The 23,194-nt window shown below is 37.4% G+C and overlaps 4 protein-coding genes across 5 annotated transcripts in view; 3 read left to right on the forward strand and 1 right to left on the reverse strand.

Moving 5' to 3' along the window:
- Window positions 1–418: 418 nt before the first annotated feature.
- On the forward strand, window positions 419–1,848 carry LOC5509786 (protein FAM72A). Its single transcript, XM_001630260.3, has 4 exons — window positions 419–694; window positions 786–863; window positions 957–1,081; window positions 1,221–1,848. Exons 1-4 carry the CDS (start codon window positions 540–542, stop codon window positions 1,316–1,318), a joined length of 456 nt encoding a protein of 151 aa, XP_001630310.1. The 5' UTR covers window positions 419–539; the 3' UTR covers window positions 1,319–1,848.
- A 2,039-nt stretch (window positions 1,849–3,887) lies between these two features.
- LOC125565607 (CCAAT/enhancer-binding protein gamma-like) lies at window positions 3,888–4,316 on the reverse strand. Its single transcript, XM_048728399.1, has one exon. The coding sequence runs from the start codon at window positions 4,314–4,316 to the stop codon at window positions 3,888–3,890; it is 429 nt and encodes a 142-aa protein (XP_048584356.1).
- A 460-nt stretch (window positions 4,317–4,776) lies between these two features.
- LOC5509798 (histone H4) lies at window positions 4,777–5,088 on the forward strand. The gene has a single exon (XM_001630259.3). The coding sequence runs from the start codon at window positions 4,777–4,779 to the stop codon at window positions 5,086–5,088; it is 312 nt and encodes a 103-aa protein (XP_001630309.1).
- A 2,251-nt stretch (window positions 5,089–7,339) lies between these two features.
- Window positions 7,340–23,194, forward strand: part of LOC5509784 (SRSF protein kinase 1) — a 30,218-nt gene continuing 14,363 nt past the window's right edge. For both annotated transcript variants that reach the window (XM_032378772.2, XM_032378774.2), the window contains exons 1-10: window positions 7,340–7,408; window positions 7,488–7,572; window positions 7,655–7,746; window positions 8,596–8,704; window positions 9,468–9,555; window positions 9,898–9,985; window positions 10,215–10,321; window positions 10,869–11,028; window positions 11,656–11,684; window positions 12,124–12,439. In XM_032378772.2, coding sequence (XP_032234663.2) covers window positions 7,384–7,408; window positions 7,488–7,572; window positions 7,655–7,746; window positions 8,596–8,704; window positions 9,468–9,555; window positions 9,898–9,985; window positions 10,215–10,321; window positions 10,869–11,028; window positions 11,656–11,684; window positions 12,124–12,439 — 1,099 coding nt within the window. In that variant the 5' untranslated portion in view covers window positions 7,340–7,383. The remainder of the gene's footprint in view (window positions 7,409–7,487; window positions 7,573–7,654; window positions 7,747–8,595; window positions 8,705–9,467; window positions 9,556–9,897; window positions 9,986–10,214; window positions 10,322–10,868; window positions 11,029–11,655; window positions 11,685–12,123; window positions 12,440–23,194) is intronic.

Here is a 23,194-nt window from a genome sequence, read left to right on the forward strand (position 1 = left end):
TGAGAAACGACCCCCTGGATACCCCCGAACCCTCATATTTGTTCATCTAAACTATTTTTTTTTTTTAATTTTACCATAAGGGCTCTCTTGATTTTACAAAAGTTACAAATACATAAGTTAGTTCAAATCGAAGGCAAACTAACACCCTATATTTATAATATTTTTTCAAGTGAGCTACGAGCAACGCGGGTTGCCTGTGATTAAAAATACCACAGGAAGCCCCTAAAGTGAATAGGTTTTTAAAAACCCCGTATGAGGCACACTATAAGCCTTTGCTTGGTTGTCTTTCGTATCATTTTTTTTTTTTTTCTTTTCTTTTCTCTATTTCAGTCATGCCCGAGCATGTCAACATTTTATCGAAAGGGAATTTTAAAACCCAAGCGGTATGCGTGACCGTTGCCAGACGACAGCCAATAGGAAGCGTCTGAGTAACGGCTGTGACGAGCATGAAGTAGAAGCGAAAAATCACAACCTGCAACGAGTGAGTGCTCGGGAGGGCCACCAGAATCATCGAAAAAAAGCGACTTCCAAGTTTCAAAATGCCTCGAAGACTTCACCCTCTATTCCAGACAAAGAGTGTTGTTAGGCTGGAATGCAAATTCTGCGAAAGATCAATTTGTATGCGCGGAATGAAAGCACAATTGCTCGCCGATACTAATGTGGAGCTCTACTCGACAGATTTGCCTCCCGAAAAGTAAGTTCCTGTTCGGTGCTCTAAAAGACTCTTAAATTTTTTAGATTATCACAGAATTTACATTTTCTGACTATTCAATAAACCCTTGCAGTGCAATTGAACTTGTTGGGCCTAACTATTCGACGACGAACTGCGATTGTAAAATCAAGGACATCGCCTGTCTTGGATGGTGAGAAACTTTTTCTAATCTCAGCTTACTTGGCTCCTTTTTAATCCTTTCTGTAATACTTAGTTTCTGACAAACACTTCTTCTTCATTCTAGTGGAAATATTGTTGGATACCATGTAACTGTCCCTTGTCGGTCCTGCGTTCAAAGTTGTAACAACGGCCATTTTTGGATGTTTCACTCAAGCGCTGCCTATGCTGTTGAAAGGATCGATAAGAAAGGTGAGTTTCCGTTTCTTCCTTGTGCTCTTGTATATATCTCAGTCAGACAGCGTATTTGGACACGTTGTAAAGGTCTTTTATTGCTTTTGATAACGCACGTGGCATATATCATTTTCTAATCGGTTGTGTTGTTTTGAAGGTGATATGCTGGTATGGGGTGGCCTTTCGCCAAATTGCACAGAGGACCAAGAATCAGATAATGATCTGGAATTTGAGTTTGAAGAATGCTGCAGATAAAATGCCTAGACATTGGATTCATCTCAGGGTGTCTCGTCTCATGACTATCTCCTGTCCAAAGCAGAAAACTTGGCCTTGTTTCCACCAGGCAAGATAAGCAAATAACACAGGACCTATCAATGTATATCTACCATTAGGTGGTAAACTTGGTCATAGATTTAGTTATTCAAGACATCTTAAGAAAAAAGACATTGCATTTCATGCCAGAAGCACTTTGAAGGATTTTGCTACTGCTTTCTCTAATTATATTTTAAACAGTTAGAACAAAAGCATCAAGGGGAGTTACCATATAAAAAAAACTGTTCTGTTAGGAGCAAATTGGTTTAAAATAGAATACAAAAATTATATTTAACATAGTGTACAAAGTTAATCAGAGAACACAAAGTGTTGCAGTATTGTTGATGTGTCGGTGGGGATAGTTTTGTAATTGTTGTTTTCATGGTCTTAGATTTGCGAATGGCACCTGCATTCTGCAACATTGAATTTATGTGAAAACAAAATTGACAGTAATAAAATATGCAAAAACTAAACATGTCGATGTTGCGTTTAGTGATTCTTTATTGGTCAGTGCCTTATGGAGAGGCAGCATGATTTGAAACCATTTCAGTGCTGGCCATTGAATCCACTTCAAGGATGTTACATGACAGAAGCAAGCAGGCGAAAGTTTCAGAATACTGAAAACGGCAGTTAAAGTTCTTGACAGGCTTGCAAGATTGGAAGGGTAACAGGTCCTCTCCTAGAATGTGAACCAATGCATTGGAGGGTTGCAAGCTAATTAATATCCTAGAGCCTTGGACATCTCTGTTACTGGCTATCTCGGCTCAGTAGCCAAGAGGACAGGCAGGCCCATATCCAGGATTGGCTGAAGGGGGACGACAGCTTTTCACAAAAGAGTGAGATGCCTTATATGACAATGTGGAGGTTGTGTGTGCTTAATCTTGGAAACCTGAGGAAACAGTGTGGGATCGTTCCAAGACATTGGATCTTGCTTTCCATGACACTGAGGAGGTTTTTACTATTACATATTTTTTTTACCATTACATATGGAAATGATGTACCATTACATCTGACACAGACAAGAAGGCTGTTTTAGTGATTCACATAAGTTACAGTGTTTTCATCTACCAGAAGAGAATCCTGAATTGTCCTATGCTCTCCATGGGCCTCCAGCACGTCCATTGTCTAGAAAGGGGCAAGCATCAACACATTGTCCTCTGGCTATTTTTTGGTGAATTTACAACAACAATAAAAAACAGATAAAAGCATGGATGGCCAAACTGGGGGGGGGGGGGGGGGGGGGGGGGGGGGGGCAATAATTTTCTCAGTTGACAAAATAAATAGGTGATGGGGGGTTGTTGATAAAACAATTAAAAATTTGTGTTGTGCCCCTCCAATATTTTTTGCTTCAGCAAAATGAAGAAGAACTTTGCCCATGCAAAGTCAAACACAGCTGTACCTAGTCAGCAGTATCCAAGCAGTGCTTTGGGGTCCCAACTCTAATCTCACATTGTCATACTGGGGCATGCTTAGCATGACAAAAAAAACAACAGCTATGAGCATATTGGGAGAGTGCCCTAGGCCATGAGATCCCATATTCTCTCTCTATTTTCCAATACTTTCCACCTAATAACAACCTGCGCATCAGTCAAATCCACTATTTGTGTTTAGTACCCTAGATAATGACCTAAACGAATCATTTTTGCAGATAAACATTTTAACATTTTTTTTAGTGTGAACATGAACCATAACCTTAAGTCTATTGGGACGAAACTGAGTGCCTTTTTTAGGTATTCCTTATTGTGTTCATTTTGCATTTATAATTTTTGTTGGGTTGTCTGGTTGAGGGGTCAATGGGTTAAAAATAAATATTCTCCATTGCATTTTTCTTCTCACATAAAACTTTCCCCTAGCATGAAATGGGGGTTCTATGCTAAAATTAGGGGCTCTCTCAGCTGTCATGATCTTTAGACTGAGACAGCATCTAGTATTGCAGTTTCACAAAATGATTCAAAGTTAAGATTTTACATCCCTCATCAAATGAATCATAACCGTCTCAACAATCTTCCTGAGATACAAATGATATTGTAGTATATGATACTCAGATGTCAGTATAGTATTACATGGTGTAGTATTTTGTACTATTCCATTCTTCTTCCCCTATCCATTCAACAAAACGTTTCAGACCATATTATTATTCTTTATATTTTAAAACTATAAAATAACTGCATAACATATACTTGTACTAAAAAGCCCCACTCCTGGGGGAATGTCACGGTAGATTACGCAACTCGTTTGTTGTGTTACACGAGCAAGTTGCACAACTGTAAAACCAACCACTGTACTCTGACTTTACAAGTAGAGGGAAAATATTGGCAAGCAAATACTTAACGTGCATACCATGATGTCCTTGTTTGTGACTTTCAGCTTGTAATGATTCATACCATGTGAATATTCAGTGACAATCATATCTGACATACGGACTGTCACACGCAAACTTACGTTTTACGTAACCTAGTTCCATTACATGAAACACCATTAGTTCTTTCTTCGAGAATTCTTTAGCTAGTGTTTAGCTTGTTGACGTGATTACTGGTGTTGAAATACACGAGGTTGCTTTACAGTCTGTGACTTCTGAATTATCTTCAGACTTTTCAGTTTTTACGTTGACTACAATAGTTTGTTGACCATTCGAGCTTCCTTGATTTTTCGTAAAGACAACATTTACATCGGATGGACCTCCTTTCGCAAATAAGGACCGAAGGACGCTGAGCTCTTTCTGTAGAAGTGTGACTTTCGATCTAAGTTCTTCATTTTCTTTCGAAAGCTCGGTTACTCTTTGTTGGGTCTCTTGAATTCGCTGCTTTGCTTTTTTTCGACTCTTTCGAACGGCTTCATTGTTTCTCTCTCTTTTCCTAATGTACTCGTCGTCATACTTGCCAGATCGCTTTAGATCCCCCTCACTATCACTTTTGGAGTCTTCTCTTGTAGTGTTAGGCATTTCTGGACCTCCTCGATGGATTATTTGGAACGATCGATCGGTGTCTTTGTGAGAATCTATTATGATAGAATTCTTGCGCAATCACGACAGCTATTTCGCAAGCAAAATTATCGCATGTCTGCGCATACTTTTATGCTGCGAAACGCTGCGTGAGCGCACAGATCATGCGCGTCATATTTCCATTCAACAATACACCTTCCCTACCCTGGTTCCAGAGCCTCATGCGTCTCTTTAGTGGTAAGCGAGGTTTGAATAGAGCGACGCTCGAGGCTCACGGACCAGGGAACACCTTCCCCAAAGGTTTATCGAATGTTTCAATGTTGTTTATTCAAATAAACGCCCAGCATATGTTTGCAACCAATAAAAAAGTGGGAACCCCAAAGGAATGCGCGAAATGATGTATAAATACAGATCTCTTTGGCATTGCACGCCCTCTTTTAAGTCTTTGCGCAATTTCGCCATGTCAGGACGCGGTAAAGGTGGTAAAGGATTGGGAAAAGGAGGAGCAAAACGACATCGTAAAATCCTTCGTGACAATATTCAAGGGATTACCAAGCCTGCTATTCGTCGGTTGGCTAGACGAGGAGGAGTAAAGCGCATCTCGGGACTGATCTACGAAGAAACACGAGGAGTACTCAAAGTATTTCTCGAAAATGTTATCCGTGACGCGGTCACCTACACCGAACACGCCAAGCGCAAGACTGTCACCGCCATGGATGTAGTTTACGCTTTGAAACGACAAGGACGTACGCTGTACGGATTCGGTGGCTAGCATCCAGAGATGGAGAAAACGGAGAGCAGAATACAGTTTGAATGTTCACGCGTGGACATTGAATGGTCCCGACATGACTCTCAGTACATTTATACTGACGAAATTCTGCATCCTTGGCTTGAAGAGCGATTGTTTGTTTAAGAATAATATATGGCCTATAACTTGTATATTTGACCATATCTGCCTCATTAGCATACGAAGTAATAAACGTTTTTTTTTTTGTATGCACGTGCAAGGTTGTTAGCTTAAACAGTTAAAGCCCCTCTTCGAGCCCCGCGGGAGCAGCCGTCCCTTAGCTGCTTATGCTTATGTCGTTATGTCCATGTCGTTATGTTAGGTTTACGTCAAAATGTCGAACCATCCACACTAAGATAAATAAGAGTGCGCGCGCCCATATCGTTAAGTAACTAGTGTGCACCAGCCATTATAGTCCAGACCTGGAACTCTCTTTGCGCTCGACATTCTGGCTCGCGTGAAAGTGTCCAGTATTTATTGCATGCGCATGCGCGAAAATTCGCCGCATATATGCGGTGTGGCCTGGTTGCTTAGTTCAATATGGCTGCAAAAGGGACGAGCGAGGGTTTATTTCAGAAATAATAAGCTGATTTTGGTCGTGGGTAAATACTTGATTGTCAATCTTTTCTGAGAACAGGACAGATGATAATTAGAGTTTGGAAAATATATCAATCAAAGAGCTTTTCCGTTTTCGTTATTTTCACGCGCGCGCTTTAGGCAATAGCGTCATTTCAAACGATTTTCTGGAATTTCATTTTCAATCACATTTTATCGCGTTTTTATAGAAAACAAATCCCTGGCAGTTCGCTGATATTCCTTCACATGTACAAAACATTCTTTTCAACTTAGCGATGATCGATTTTCGGAGCTCTTCACTCAACAAGATCTAGCGGGAACCGACCCTCCTTAAACACGTCCGTTATTGCGCGCGCTCGTATTTTAACTTTTGCCATGAAGATTCGCTGATTGGTACATGTTCGCTCATGCGCATGCAATAAATACTGGACCCTCTTTCACGCGAGCCAGAATGTCGAACGCAAAGAGTCCCAGGTCTGGACTACAACCATTAGTAAACACAAGCTTTTATTACCTCCCCTGGTCCATGTTTTTGGCATTTTAGTCAGCATTCCGAAATTATTACTCTCTCCGCTCGCCGTCTCGCTCTTCGCTCTCTTAGGTCTTCTTTTCACATGAAGCGAGTTCGGGTTATCAGGGTTAAGTGCTTTGTAACCGCCCCTTGGTGATCGTAATAAAAAGATGTGTCGAAACGCATCGTTCACGGTCAAAGTCTTTCGTACGCCTGGGACAGCTCGGTGTGAACCGTTCACATGGATAGAAACAACCTTTGTCCCTAGGTTTATCCCTAGCTTCTATAGGTTTCCATGTGAACGGTTGATTTTTGAATTTTAGTGAATAAATGGAATTGTCACTTCGCCTGAGACAATCCAATCCAATTAATTTTTTAGACAGCTCGCTTTGTGGATATCGGAAGGGGCCTTGGGAATACCAGAATCCGAGGAAATCATAACGGAATACAAGAAGAGTATGAATAATAATATACTGTTTTCTTTAGTAGGGAGAGAGAAGTCATAAATTCCGTTGAGAGCCCCCCCCCCCCCCCCAAATCGTTTATTACACGTGAATTTGACAACAACAAGGCATGTTCTAAGTTCTAAGGCAATTTTATTGACAACATTTCACACACAAAAAAACGCTTTACTCGGCCGATCTCAGAACAGCAACCATTGCCTGGGCTACCTGTGCTGCAAGTTATCAAGAAATGAAATAAACAAAAATGCATCCCCAATTTATTTTGAATGAACTCAACGAATAAAATATTTCTATTTCTCTGCGGTTCTAAAATATAGATCGAATCGTCTCTGAAAGCGCCAGATTCTGACTCCTGCAACTTTTTTTATCTCGAGACTAACGTTTCATCTTAGCTATGACCAGCTAGAAACAACTCGAAAAGAACAATATCACCAACTAGGAACATGAATATTTTTTTTACGGCGTGTGCACCTGTAGAATAGTTTTTGACCAAAAGCAACATTTTTGTCATGACGAGTAAGGATTGGTTTCTTATTTGCGTGTTCAGAAAACGCTATTCAAACCGTGGAGCGAGATAAATCCTTTTTGCGATAATGAACCGATAAAAAAAGCGCGCGATTTGTTCCAGAGCCCGCAGGCATCACCGGTGTTAACCAGTGGTCCAAAACAGCGTTGTACGCTCATGCGCATTGTCCAACTTGTCATATCGAAGTGTGGACAAAAAAAAAAATGAACTCGAAAATGCAGCGAAAGGGTAAGAAAAACACTTCCATTTGACCTGATGTTGGGTTAGCCTACTAAACACATATATCTCTTTCACTCGGGGTTGCCAGTTCTTGCAGTTCAGTCCAAGAAAAAGCGCTGTAAAGTAGCAAAAGCTCGCATGAGGCCGGAGGACCCCAAGCCTAAAGGCAAGAGGTAGTGGATCGCGCGGCAAATAAGGAATTTCGTTGATCAACAATATGACAGAAAAAGTGATTAGGAGCTTTATTCTTTGCAGCGGTAGCGTGTCTAGCTACAACGAGGATGATTATGAAGTTGATGAGAACTCAGACGATGAAGAGCAAGAAGATCCGAATGATTACTGTAAAGGTTGGTTTGAACTTTTGCTGAAAATTCCACTGTAAGATTGAACGAAGCAGTCGAATTCATGACAATTTTGTTTGAATACCACTAGATATATATATTTGCGGTTTGGACGTCCGTTATCGAATACAATCAATCCTTTTTAATCTTTCCGTGGATATTTTTTTAAGTTCCGAAGACATTGTTTGAAATCCACACATTACTTTGAGTGTAAGTACAAATCGTTCGGAAGTGAATCGTTTTGACTTCTGAACAAACAAATTCGTAAGCTTCACATTTCGTATTCGTATATAATCTTCTAGTGACGTATTTTATAATTGTCTCCTTACAGCCTGTTTTTGTTTAACATTTAAAATCTTCTCATTGGCATTGGAAATTATTGAATCGAAACACTTGATTAGCAATGTTTTGCATAAACAGTTTTTCAAGTATTGTTATTTTTTAGGTACGGTTTATGGTATTTTTTACCGAACGTCAAGTACTTATATCAAGCAGAGAGGTTTATGGATTACGTTGTAAACACAAAGCTATTAAAATCGACCCACGATTCCAAAGTGTAATTGTATCATTTTAGCATTTAACAGTAAGGCCATGTTGTATTAAATTACTCTCTCTTTAGTGAATTCGGTATTTTTAAGCATGGAAATTATCCAGTTATAAGTTTAAAATTTCATTATTCTATTTAATTTTGATACTTAATTGTTTCCAGAATCCTAAAATTTATGGCCACTTCACCTTTTATTTGGAATAAATTTAGAATTGGCTTTTTTTACCCCTACAGGTGTATTTGGATTCTTAGTCATGCATATCAAAATGATGACCTAATTTGAATGTGTGTCTATCATTTTTGCTCAGGGGGCTATCATCCAGTCCAGCTGGGAGATCTATTCAACAATCGCTATAGTGTCATCCGCAAGCTAGGGTGGGGACACTTCTCAACTGTATGGCTAGCATGGGATGTGAGGTGAGTTTTGTCACAAGTTAGGGGTGGACTATCAGAGATTGGAGAGAGGGGGGATACATGTTTTTGCATAATAATTAATTCTCCTAAATTTCCCTCTACATAAGTGCATGAGAGAAATTTAAAACCAAGATGCTTGTCTTCTAGTTTCCACCAGGAAAACAAATAGAAGGCAGCTTCGGGATTTAGCCCAGGAATAGATCCTGCACCGAGAGACCAGAGTATTTTATCTCGTGATACCTAAACAACGTTAGACTAGATCCATGTGGGATGATATTGATTTCTGTACCCATGCGTGCTTATGACATCAAAGAATTAAATTGTAGATATGTAGAGCAATTATGTAAATCAATTATATATGATTTGAGAATTAATTGTGAAAATGTGGTGGTCTCGAGAGGGATAAAAAGAACAATGCGTATGCAATGCCCTGATCAATTGATCCGTGTTTGCTCATCCAACCTAATATTACTCATAGTTGTGAGTTTATTTCATTGGTGATCATGGTATTACAAAGTTATGGCATGGCATTTCAGGGAATTTAGTGATTAAATCCCCCTGCAACCTTGGGATGACTAGTTAAAGTCAACTAATCATCCCTCAGTTGCTGGACATTTAATTATTAAATTCCCCTCGTGCCATGATATAACTTTTAAAAAATGCCTGGATGCTGTTATAATTATATTTGAAGAAAACCTTTCAGGCACTAGCTAGTAGTAGTTTAGCTAGCTAGTAATAAATGTTTTTGTAACTTATTTTCTTATAGTGAGAACAAATATGTTGCCCTAAAGATAGTAAAGAGTGCGTCCCACTATACAGAAACAGCTATTGATGAGATGAAGCTGCTGAGAACTGTAAGTATAATAAAGTCGTTATTGATGATCCATTCATTACTTTATAATAAACTTAATGGTTTAATGTGTGTCAAGGATTGCTTGTGTTACTCTATCTTCCTTTGTGGTTTGACTTTATAGCTTTCTTCAATTTTTTTTACTTTGTAACAGAAGCTCTAAATACCGAAATTGCCATTGCATATGACTTAACCATCTTTTTTTTTTTGTCATCTCTTTGCTAATTCTGTGCTCTATTGACAAATAATTAGCTAAACAACATCAAAGCAAAGTCTGAATATTGAGTAATTATCCCTTTGTCACAAATACTTGTCTAAATATTGTGTAATTTTCCTATTGTCACAGGTTCACACTGCTGATCCAAAACATCATGGGCACAAGCATGTGGTTCAACTTACTGATGATTTCAAGATTGTGGGGATAAATGGGTCTCGTATCCTTTCCTTTGAGGGCCCATATTTATTGTACATATTTTTGGGGGTATGACAATTATTAATTATGGGTTTGAAAAAAGAAAGGTAATTTAAGGTTATAGAATGGAAGCTCAGGTCCTTGGGTGAAGAAGAATGACACAATTTTTTATCTTTGTATTTTTTTTTTGGAAGATATTTCTGATCACTCAATAATCCATAGGAGTTATTAAAACCTTAACTCTGCCACAGACATATGCATGGTATTTGAAGTATTAGGACATAATTTGTTAAAATTGATCATCAAGTCTAACTACAAAGGGATTCCCATCAAGCTGGTCAAAAGTATTGTTACTCAGGTACTGTTTACTCTGTAATTGCCTAATTCTTATGTATAGAAATATAAAAACCTGAAACACAACCACAAGTATTTTAAATGAAAAGATATATTATAATTTTGACCGGTGAATTACTTGTAAAAGCCTGTTAGGTTTTGTTTAGTATGTACTTTTACCAATTGAAATGAGAATATTTGTATATGATTGTAACTATTATTATGGTAAACTAAACAAACAAACAAAAGCATACTGATGTACCATCTAAACCAATTATTGATTTAATTCTAGAACTGAAAACCTAATCATAAACCTGATTGTATTGGTAAATACAGGACAAGAAATAAATTTTTGGTGCTCGGGCATTTTAGTGCAAGTAATATGACTATAAAATTATCCACACAACAAAATGTTGGTCTCTCCTTTTCTTTCCTCCAAATAAATAGACCATACTGTATCTTACTTGATTGAACCATTGAACTAGTTCACAAGATTTATAATTTCATATTCCTTCCCTCCAAATTTTTTATCTTAAGTCTTTGATCTAAAGTCATTTGCCTGCAAATTTCAGACCTTGAAAGGCTTGGACTATCTGCACACCAAGTGTAAAATCATACACACTGACATCAAACCAGAGAACATCCTGTTGTGCATCAGTCAGCATGAGATACAGCAGCTCGCGGATGAAGCATCAAAGGCAAAAATAACTGGCACCTTTACCCCAGCATTAGGTAGAGTATGTCTTACTGGGCACATAGTCAGGATTTGACAGGGGGGGGGGATACCTATAGCCAAGCATTAGGTAGAGTATGTCTTACTGGGCACATAGTAGGGATTTGACGGGGGGGGGGGGGGTACCTTTACCCCAGCATTAGGTAGAGTATGTCTTACTGGTCACATAGTAGGGATTTGACGGGGGGGGGGGGGGGGGATCACTATAGCCAAGCATTAGGTAGAGTATGTCTTACTGGGCACATAGTAGGGATTTGGCGGGGGGGGGGGGGATACCCATAGCCCAGCATCAAGTAGAGTAGGTCCTTCGAGGCACATAGTAGGGATTTGACGGGGGGGGGGGGGGGGGGGGTACCTATAGCCAAGCATTGAGTAGAGTATATCTTATGGGACATGTGGCAAGGATTTACTATGGGGTGGGCCCAGCCTTGTTCCTGTGCCGGTAGATGATATCATTTTTGCTATAATTATACTGTGGGGTAGATATACAGTCAAGTCTGCATTAACTCTAAGTAGATGCAGCTCTTTGGAGATGTTATTGAATAACATTTCTCAGTATTTCAGAAAACATGTTATCCTCCCTTATCTGCAGTTCTGTCAGTCAAATATTAACTTTGTTTTCACAGTGAGCACGGCTCCAGCATCAGTCATTCAGGTGTGTGGATTTATTGGATGCAATGCATCCGTCACATTATTTTTTTAAGGCCTTACATCTAATGGGTCATAAGCCACTAATTTGGACAAGGTTGTGCACACTGCTTTATACATACTGTACGACATTAGAAACCCTGATCTGTGAGGGGACGGGGCCAGCTATGCAGTAGGTGTATGCACATAATTAAATTTTCAGAAATTCATTGTTTTATACATTTGACCATATCACACTTTTAGATGTCATCAGAAAAGTATGTGAAATAATGTTCAATCAGGATGATAATATCAGGTTTTCATGGTTTGTTTGCTCAGTACTGCCTCATTAGATTAGAAGCTACTATCCATTTTTTTTTTTTTTCAGCTGCAGCTTTAACCTGGTGGCATAGTTTAAAATAAAATGAAAATACAATAGATTCTATATTTTACTTTTCTTTTTACAGCAATGTAGCTCAATGAAATTATCCAAAAATAAAAAGAAGAAAATGAAAAAGAAGCTGAAAAAGCAGATTGAAAAGCAAAAGCTTCAACAAGATGAGATTGAACAGGGCTTGTTACAGGATTCAGATGATAAAGATAAAGAGACTTTGGGTGATAACTGTATTGAATCAAATGATATGGAGGAAAGTGCCAAAGATTCTAGTGAGGAAATATCTGAAGAGCTCAGCAGCAGATTATTACAGGAACAGTGTGTTGTGTCAGATGAGGAAACAAGAAAATGTAACAAGATCACTCCCCAAGATGGAGAGGAGCCAGAGGGTGAGGCCAAGTGATGTGTGTTATAGTGGCAATGTGATGTGTGTTATAATGGCAATTAGATGTGTGTTATAATGGCAATGTGATATTTGTTATAATGGCAATTTGATGTGTGTTATAATGGCAATTTGTGTGTTTTTATGACAATTTAATGTGTGTTATAATGGCAATTTGATGTGTGTTATAAATGGCAATTTGATGTGTGTTATAATGGCAATTTGATGTGTGTTATAATGGCAATTTGATGTGTGTTATAATGGCGATTTGATGTGTGTTATAATGGCGATTTGATGTGTGTTATAATGGCAATTTGATGTGTGTTATAATGGCAGTGTTATGTGTGTCATAATCGCCATGTGATGTGTGTTATAATGGCAATGTGATATTTGTTATAATGGCAATTTGATGTGTGTTATAATGGCAATTTGTGTGTTTTTATGACAATTTAATGTGTGTTATAATGGCAATTTGATGTGTGTTATAATGGCGATTTGATGTGTGTTATAATGGCAATTTGATGTGTGTCATAATGACAATTTGATGTGTGTCATAATGACAATTTGATGTGTGTTATAATGGCAATTTGATGTGTGTCATAATGACAATTTGATGTGTGTCATAATGACAATTTGATGTGTGTTATAATGGCAATTTGATGTGTGTTATAATGGCAATTTGATGTGTGTTATAATGGCAATTTGATGTGTGTTATAATGGCAATTTGATGTGTGTTATAATGGCAGTGTTATGTGTGTCATAATCGCCATGTGATGTGTGTTATAATGGCAATGTGATATTTGTTATAATGGCAATTTGATGTGTGTTATAATGGCAATTTGTGTGTTTTTATGACAATTTAATGTGTGTTATAATGGCAATTTGATGTGTGTTATAAATGGCAATTTGATGTGTGTTATAATGGCAATTTGATGTGTGTTATAATGGCAATTTGATGTGTGTTATAATGGCGATTTGATGTGTGTTATAATGGCGATTTGATGTGTGTTATGGCAATTTGATGTGTGTTTTAATGTCGATTTGATGTGTTTTAATGGCAATTTAAAGTGGGTTATAATGGCAATTTGATGTGTGTTATAATGGCAATTTGATGTGTGTTATAATGGCGATTTGATGTGTGTTATAATGGCAATTTGATGTGTGTTATAATGGCGATTTGATGTGTGTTATAATGGCAATTTGATGTGTGTTATAATGGCGATTTGATGTGTGTCATAATGACAATTTGATGTGTGTTATAATGGCGATTTGATGTGTGTCATAATGACAATTTGATGTGTGTTATAATGGCGATTTGATGTGTGTTATAATGGCGATTTGATGTGTGTTATAATGGCGATTTGATGTGTGTCATAATGACAATTTGATGTGTGTTATAATGACAATTTGATGTTTGTTATAATGGCAGTGTGATGTGTGTCATAATCGCCGTGTGATGTGTGTTATAATGGCAATGTGATATTTGTTATAATGGCAATTTGATGTGTGTTATAATGGCAATTTGTGTGTTTTTATGACAATTTAATGTGTGTTATAATGGCAATTTGATGTGTGTTATAAATGGCAATTTGATGTGTGTTATAATGGCAATTTGATGTGTGTTATAATGGCAATTTGATGTGTGTTATAATGGCGATTTGATGTGTGTTATGGCAATTTGATGTGTGTTTTAATGTCGATTTGATGTGTTTTAATGGCAATTTAAAGTGGGTTATAATGGCAATTTGATGTGTGTTATAATGGCAATTTGATGTGTGTCATAATGACAATTTGATGTGTGTTATAATGGCGATTTGATGTGTGTTATAATGGCAATTTGATGTGTGTTATAATGGCAATTTGATGTGTGTCATAATGACAATTTGATGTGTGTTATAATGGCAATTTGATGTGTGTTATAATGGCGATTTGATGTGTGTTATAATGGCGATTTGATGTGTGTCATAATGACAATTTGATGTGTGTCATAATGACAATTTGATGTGTGTTATAATGACAATTTGATGTGTGTCATAATGACAATTTGATGTGTGTTATAATGGCAATTTGATGTGTGTTATAATGGCGATTTGATGTGTGTTATAATGGCGATTTGATGTGTGTTATAATGGCAATTTGATGTGTGTTATAATGGCAATTTGATGTGTGTCATAATGACAATTTGATGTGTGTTATAATGGCAATTTGATGTGTGTTATAATGGCAATTTGATGTGTGTTATAATGACAATTTGATGTGTGTTATAATGGCAATTTGATGTGTGTTATAATGGCAATTTGATGTGTGTCATAATGACAATTTGATGTGTGTTATAATGACAATTTGATGTGTGTCATAATGACAATTTGATGTGTGTTATAATGGCAATTTGATGTGTGTTATAATGGCGATTTGATGTGTGTTATAATGGCGATTTGATGTGTGTTATAATGGCAATTTGATGTGTGTTATAATGGCAATTTGATGTGTGTCATAATGACAATTTGATGTGTGTTATAATGGCAATTTGATGTGTGTTATAATGGCAATTTGATGTGTGTCATAATGGCAATTTGATGTGTGTTATAATGGCAATTTGATGTGTGTTATAATGGCGATTTGATGTGTGTTATAATGGCGATTTGATGTGTGTTATAATGGCGATTTGATGTGTGTTATAATGACAATTTGATGTGTGTTATAATGACAATTTGATGTGTGTTATAATGGCAATTTGATGTGTGTTATAATGGCGATTTGATGTGTGTTATAATGGCGATTTGATGTGTGTTATAATGGCAATTTGATGTGTGTTATAATGACAATTTGATGTGTGTTATAATGACAATTTGATGTGTGTTATAATGGCGATTTGATGTGTGTTATAATGGCAATTTGATGTGTGTTATAATGACAATTTGATGTGTGTTATAATGGCAATTTGATGTGTGTTATAATGGCGATTTGATGTGTGTCATAATGACAATTTGATGTGTGTCATAATGACAATTTGATGTGTGTTATAATGACAATTTGATGTGTGTTATAATGGCAGTGTTATGTGTGTTATAATGGCAATTTGATGTGTGTTATAATGGCGATTTGATGTGTGTTATAATGGCAATTTGATGTGTGTCATAATGACAATTTGATGTGTGTTATAATGACAATTTGATGTGTGTTATAATGGCGATTTGATGTGTGTTATAATGACAATTTGATGTGTGTTATAATGGCGATTTGATGTGTGTCATAATGACAATTTGATGTGTGTTATAATGGCAATTTGATGTGTGTTATAATGGCAATTTGATGTGTGTTATAATGGCAATTTGATGTGTGTTATAATGGCAATTTGATGTGTGTTATAATGGCAATTTGATGTGTGTCATAATGACAATTTGATGTGTGTTATAATGGCGATTTGATGTGTGTTATAATGGCGATTTGATGTGTGTTATAATGGCGATTTGATGTGTGTTATAATGGCAATTTGATGTGTGTTATAATGGCAATTTGATGTGTGTTATAATGGCAATTTGATGTGTGTTATAATGGCAATTTGATGTGTGTTATAATGGCAATTTGATGTGTGTTATAATGGCGATTTGATGTGTGTCATAATGACAATTTGATGTGTGTTATAATGGCGATTTGATGTGTGTTATAATGGCGATTTGATGTGTGTTATAATGGCGATTTGATGTGTGTTATAATGGCAATTTGATGTGTGTTATAATGGCAATTTGATGTGTGTTATAATGGCGATTTGATGTGTGTTATAATGGCAATTTGATGTGTGTTATAATGGCAATTTGATGTGTGTTATAATGGCAATTTGATGTGTGTTATAATGGCGATTTGATGTGTGTTATAATGGCGATTTGATGTGTGTTATAATGGCAATTTGATGTGTGTTATAATGGCAATTTGATGTGTGTTATAATGGCGATTTGATGTGTGTTATAATGGCAATTTGATGTGTGTTATAATGGCAATTTGATGTGTGTTATAATGGCGATTTGATGTGTGTTATAATGGCAATTTGATGTGTGTTATAATGGCAATTTGATGTGTGTTATAATGGCAATTTGATGTGTGTTATAATGGCGATTTGATGTGTGTCATAATGACAATTTGATGTGTGTTATAATGGCGATTTGATGTGTGTTATAATGGCAATTTGATGTGTGTTATAATGGCGATTTGATGTGTGTCATAATGACAATTTGATGTGTGTTATAATGGCGATTTGATGTGTTTTAATGGCAATTTAAAGTGGGTTATAATGGCGATTTGATGTGTGTTATAATGGCGATTTGATATTTGTTATAATGGCAATTTGATGTGTGTTATAATGGCGATTTGATGTGTGTTATAATGACAATTTGATGTGTGTTATAATGGCGATTTGATGTGTGTTATAATGACAATTTGATGTGTGTTATAATGACAATTTGATGTGTGTTATAATGACAATTTGATGTGTGTTATAATGGCAGTGTTATGTGTGTTATAATGACAATTTGATGTGTGTTATAATGGCAGTGTTATGTGTGTTATAATGACAATTTGATGTGTGTTATAATGACAATTTGATGTGTGTCATAATGACAATTTGATGTGTGTTATAATGACAATTTGATGTGTGTTATAATGACAATTTGATGTGTGTCATAATGACAATTTGATGTGTGTTATAATGACAATTTGATGTGTGTTATAATGGCAATTTGATGTGTGTTATAATGGCAGTGTTATGTGTGTTATAATGGCGATTTGATGTGTGTTATAATGGCAATTTGATGTGTGTTATAATGGCGATTTGATGTGTGTCATAATGACAATTTGATGTGTGTTATAATGGCGATTTGATGTGTGTTTTAATGTCGATTTGATGTGTTTTAATGGCAATTTAAAGTGGGTTTTAATGGCAATTTGATGTGTGTTATAATGGCAATTTGATGTGTGTTATAATGGCGATTTGATGTGTGTTATAATGGCAATTTGATGTGTGTTATAATGGCGATTTGATGTGTGTTATAATGACAATTTGATGTGTGTTATAATGACAATTTGATGTGTGTTATAATGACAATTTGATGTGTGTTATAATGGCAATTTGATGTGTGTTATAATGGCAGTGTTATGTGTGTCATAATGACAATTTGATGTGTGTTATAATGACAATTTGATGTGTGTTATAATGGCGATTTGATGTGTGTTATAATGGCAATTTGATGTGTGTTATAATGGCGATTTGATGTGTGTTATAATGACAATTTGATGTGTGTTATAATGGCGATTTGATGTGTGTTATAATGACAATTTGATGTGTGTTATAATGACAATTTGATGTGTGTTATAATGGCGATTTGATGTGTGTTATAATGACAATTTGATGTGTGTTATAATGGCGATTTGATGTGTGTTATAATGGCAATTTGATGTGTGTTATAATGGCGATTTGATGTGTGTTATAATGACAATTTGATGTGTGTCATAATGACAATTTGATGTGTGTTATAATGGCAATTTGATGTGTGTTATAATGGCGATTTGATGTGTGTTATAAATGGCAATTTCATGTGTGTTATAATGGCGATTTGATGTGTGTCATAATGACAATTTGATGTGTGTTATAATGGCGATTCGATGTGTGTCATAATGACAATTTGATGTGTGTTATAATGGCGATTCGATGTGTGTCATAATGACAATTTGATGTGTGTTATAATGAACAGTGATCAATTCTAAACTGGAAAAAAAACCTATTAAGTGGAAACATCTTAGGGTCCTGACCCCGTACGCAGTTCTGCTCAAGGTTAAACCAATCAGCTATCGAGCTATGATTTGGGGTTTGCACGGCGCAGATCTGCGCGGTTTGAGCCAATCAGACGTTATAGATCTCGGTGACATCAAGGAGGTGTTGACATACAATAACCAGACTACTCTGTATGGCATAAATATCTGGTTATTACATGTCAACAGGGGTAAAGCCTTTGTTAATTCTCAAACAAAAGGTAAAACAAAACCTCTGAAAGTCTGAACGAAAACACCTTCTTTGACTAAATACAATAAGCTAAAAAGGAGCGACATTATTTTCACAGGTCCTCTTTTATTATTATAGTTTCTCAAATTGATACTTTTTGTGTTTGATATGTGTATTATTTTTAGCTTACTTGAAGGGTGCTAATTTGGCGGGATTGTTTTGGCGCGTTAAGAACAGTGTTCTCAAATACTGGAACTTCCTTCGTGTATCTCCTCTATAGAGTTAATCGATTAACTCCAATATAATGCCTTCCTTATTTTCGGAGTTTATGATATTTCTTTGAATACCTTGTATCCCAGAAGAGTCCTTGCGTTATTTTCCAATTTCAACTGGAAGCTTGGCAAGCCTTAATCGGCCACGGCGGACTTGTTACTTTGCTTTCGTTGTAAATGCGTATGCAACCATACAAATATCCATCTTTGGTCGCTAAACTCGGAATGATCAAGCCGGCTATAACGCGAGGCAACGCGAGTTGGAGTGCTTATCATTGCAAGTGGTCACAAGACACAAAGCGCAGTCCTGCGCTTGCATTAGCCAATAATGATACAATTATTCACTTCCTTTAGCGCAGGACTGCTCATGTATCAGCGAATCCCGTATTTAGCGTGATATCGGAACCCACGTGAACTGCTACCTAGCGCCTGGTTAATTAACCTGGTTAATCTACTCGGCTTAGTTTCGTATTTTAACTCAAACATATTGATTAAAAATAAACTTCTCACTACATCCAGAGTACTTTTCAATTATCTGTTAAGGACTCGCTTATTTTGAGAAATTTCGGGCTCGTTATGAAAGTAACGCGAAACGGCAAAACTTGAGCGCAGCCCTGCGCTCGCATTAGCCAATAATGATACAATTATTCACTTCCTGTTGCGCAGGACTGCTCATGTATCAGCGAATCCCGTATTTAGCGTGATATCGGAACCCATGTGAACTTCTACCTAGCGCAGAGCAGCTTATGCCCTTGTACCTGCCACTTGGTTAATCTACTCTGCTTAGTTTCGTATTTTCAATCAAACATGTTGTTTAAAAGTAAACATGTCTATAGTTATGAAAGTGATGCGAAACGGGAAAACTTGTGAGTTAATTACGAGTTTCGCGCACGACTGCACCGTTTTGTGCTTATCTTTCAATATATTTTGTACTCCACTGTTAGCAAAGCGGCTGTTATCTTATCAAATCAAAAATAACATTAGTATGATCAAGCTGGCTTTAACGTATAGCAACGCGAGTTGGAGTGCTTATCATTGCAAGTGGTCACAAGACACAAAGCGCAGTCCTGCTCTTGCATTAGCCAATAATGATACAATTATTCACTTCCTTTAGCGCAGGACTGCTCATGTATCAGCGAATCCCGTATTTAGCGTAACATCGGAACATATTGATTAAAAATAAACGTGTCACTATATCCAGAGTACTTCTCAATTATCTGTTAAGTACTCGCTTATTTTGAAAAATTTCGGGCTCGTTATGAAAGTAACGCGAAACGGCAAAACTTGAGCGCAGCCCTGCGCTCGCATTAGCCAATAATGATACAATTATTCACTTCCTGTTGCGCAGGACTGCTCATGTATCAGCGAATCCCGTATTTAGCGTGATATCGGAACCCATGTGAACTTCTACCTAGCGCCTGGTTAATTTACCTGGTTAATCTACTCGGCTTAGTTTCGTATTTTAACTCAAACATATTGATTAAAAATAAACTTGTCACTATATCCAGAGTACTTTTCAATTATCTGTTAAGGACTCGCTTATTTTGAGAAATTTCGGGCTCGTTATGAAAGTAACGCGAAACGGCAAAACTTGAGCGCAGCCCTGCGCTCGCATTAGCCAATAATGATACAATTATTCACTTCCTGTTGCGCAGGACTGCTCATGTATCAGCGAATCCCGTATTTAGCGTGATATCGGAACCCATGTGAACTTCTGCCTAGCGCAGAGCAGCTTATGCCCTTGTACCTGCCACTTGGTTAATCTACTCTGCTTAGTTTCGTATTTTCAATCAAACATGTTGTTTAAAAGTAAACATGTCTATAGTTATGAAAGTGATGCGAAACGGGAAAACTTGTGAGTTAATTACGAGTTTCGCGCACGACTGCACCGTTTTGTGCTTATCTTTCAATATATTTTGTACTCCACTGTTAGCAAAGCTGCCGTTATCTTATCAAATCAAAAATAACATTAGTATGATCAAGCCGGCTATAACGTATAGCAACGCGAGTTGGAGTGCTTATCATTGCAAGTAGTCACAAGACACAAAGCGCAGTCCTGCTCTTGCATTAGCCAATAATGATACAATTATTCACTTCCTGCTGCGCAGGACTGCTCATGTATCAGCGAATCCCGTATTTAGCGTGATATCGGAACCCATGTGAACTTCTACCTAGCGCCTGGTTAATTTATCTGGTTAATCTACTCGGCTTAGTTTCGTATTTTAACTCAAACATATTGATTAAAAATAAACTTCTCACTACATCCAGAGTACTTTTCAATTATCTGTTAAGGACTCGCTTTTTTTGAGAAATTTCGGGCTCGTTGTGAAAGTAACGCGAAACGGCAAAACTTGAGCGCAGCCCTGCGCTCGCATTAGCCAATAATGATACAATTATTCACTTCCTGTTGCGCAGGACTGCTCATGTATCAGCGAATCCCGTATTTAGCGTGATATCGGAACCCATGTGAACTTCTGCCTAGCGCAGAGCAGCTTATGCCCTTGTACCTGCCACTTGGTTAATCTACTCTGCTTAGTTTCGTATTTTCAATCAAACATGTTGTTTAAAAGTAAACATGTCTATAGTTATGAAAGTGATGCGAAACGGGAAAACTTGTGAGTTAATTACGAGTTTCGCGCACGACTGCACCGTTTTGTGCTTATCTTTCAATATATTTTGTACTCCACTGTTAGCGAAGCGGCTGTTATCTTATCAAATCAAAAATAACATTAGTATGATCAAGCTGGCTATAACGTATAGCAACGCGAGTTGGAGTGCTTATCATTGCAAGTGTTCACAAGACACAAAGCGCAGTCCTGCTCTTGCATTAGCCAATAATGATACAATTATTCACTTCCTTTAGCGCAGGACTGCTCATGTATCAGCGAATCCCGTATTTAGCGTAACATCGGAACATATTGATTAAAAATAAACGTGTCACTATATCCAGAGTACTTCTCAATTATCTGTTAAGTACTCGCTTATTTTGAAAAATTTCGGGCTCGTTATGAAAGTAACGCGAAACGGCAAAACTTGAGCGCAGCCCTGCGCTCGCATTAGCCAATAATGATACAATTATTCACTTCCTGCTGCGCAGAACTGCTCATGTATCAGCGAATCCCGTATTTAGCGTGATATCGGAACCCATGTGAACTTCTACCTAGCGCCTGGTTAATTTACCTGGTTAATCTACTCGGCTTAGTTTCGTATTTTAACTCAAACATATTGATTAAAAATAAACTTGTCACTATATCCAGAGTACTTTTCAATTATCTGTTAAGGACTCGCTTTTTTTGAGAAATTTCGGGCTCGTTATGAAAGTAACGCGAAACGGCAAAACTTGAGCGCAGCCCTGCGCTCGCATTAGCCAATAATGATACAATTATTCACTTCCTGTTGCGCAGGACTGCTCATGTATCAGCGAATCCCGTATTTAGCGTGATATCGGAACCCATGTGAACTTCTGCCTAGCGCAGAGCAGCTTATGCCCTTGTACCTGCCACTTGGTTAATCTACTCTGCTTAGTTTTGTATTTTCAATCAAACATGTTGTTTAAAAGTAAACATGTCTATAGTTATGAAAGTGATGCGAAACGGGAAAACTTGTGAGTTAATTACGAGTTTCGCGCACGACTGCACCGTTTTGTGCTTATCTTTCAATATATTTTGTACTCCACAGTTAGCAAAGCGGCCGTTATCTTATCAAATCAAAAATAACATTAGTATGATCAAGCCGGCTATAACGTATAGCAACGCGAGTTGGAGTGCTTATCATTGCAAGTGGTCACAAGACACAAAGCGCAGTCCTGCTCTTGCATTAGCCAATAATGATACAATTATTCACTTCCTTTAGCGCAGGACTGCTCATGTATCAGCGAATCCCGTATTTAGCGTGATATCGGAACCCATGTGAACTTCTACCTAGCGCCTGGTTAATTTATCTGGTTAATCTACTCGGCTTAGTTTCGTATTTTAACTCAAACATATTGATTAAAAATAAACTTCTCACTACATCCAGAGTACTTTTCAATTATCTGTTAAGGACTCGCTTTTTTTGAGAAATTTCGGGCTCGTTATGAAAGTAACGCGAAACGGCAAAACTTGAGCGCTGCCCTGCGCTCGCATTAGCCAATAATGATACAATTATTCACTTCCTGTTGCGCAGGACTGCTCATGTATCAGCGAATCCCGTATTTAGCGTGATATCGGAACCCATGTGAAAACGGTGCAGTCGTGCGCGAAACTCGTAATTAACTCACAAGTTTTCCCGTTTCGCATCACTTTCATAACTATAGACATGTTTACTTTTAAACAACATGTTTGATTGAAAATACGAAACTAAGCAGAGTAGATTAACCAAGTGGCAGGTACAAGGGCATAAGCTGCTCTGCGCTAGGCAGAAGTTCACATGGGTTCCGATATCACGCTAAATACGGGATTCGCTGATACATGAGCAGTCCTGCGCAACAGGAAGTGAATAATTGTATCATTATTGGCT

Source organism: Nematostella vectensis, chromosome 1 (genome assembly GCF_932526225.1).
Source record: "Nematostella vectensis chromosome 1, jaNemVect1.1, whole genome shotgun sequence".
Lineage (NCBI taxonomy): Eukaryota > Metazoa > Cnidaria > Anthozoa > Actiniaria > Edwardsiidae > Nematostella > Nematostella vectensis.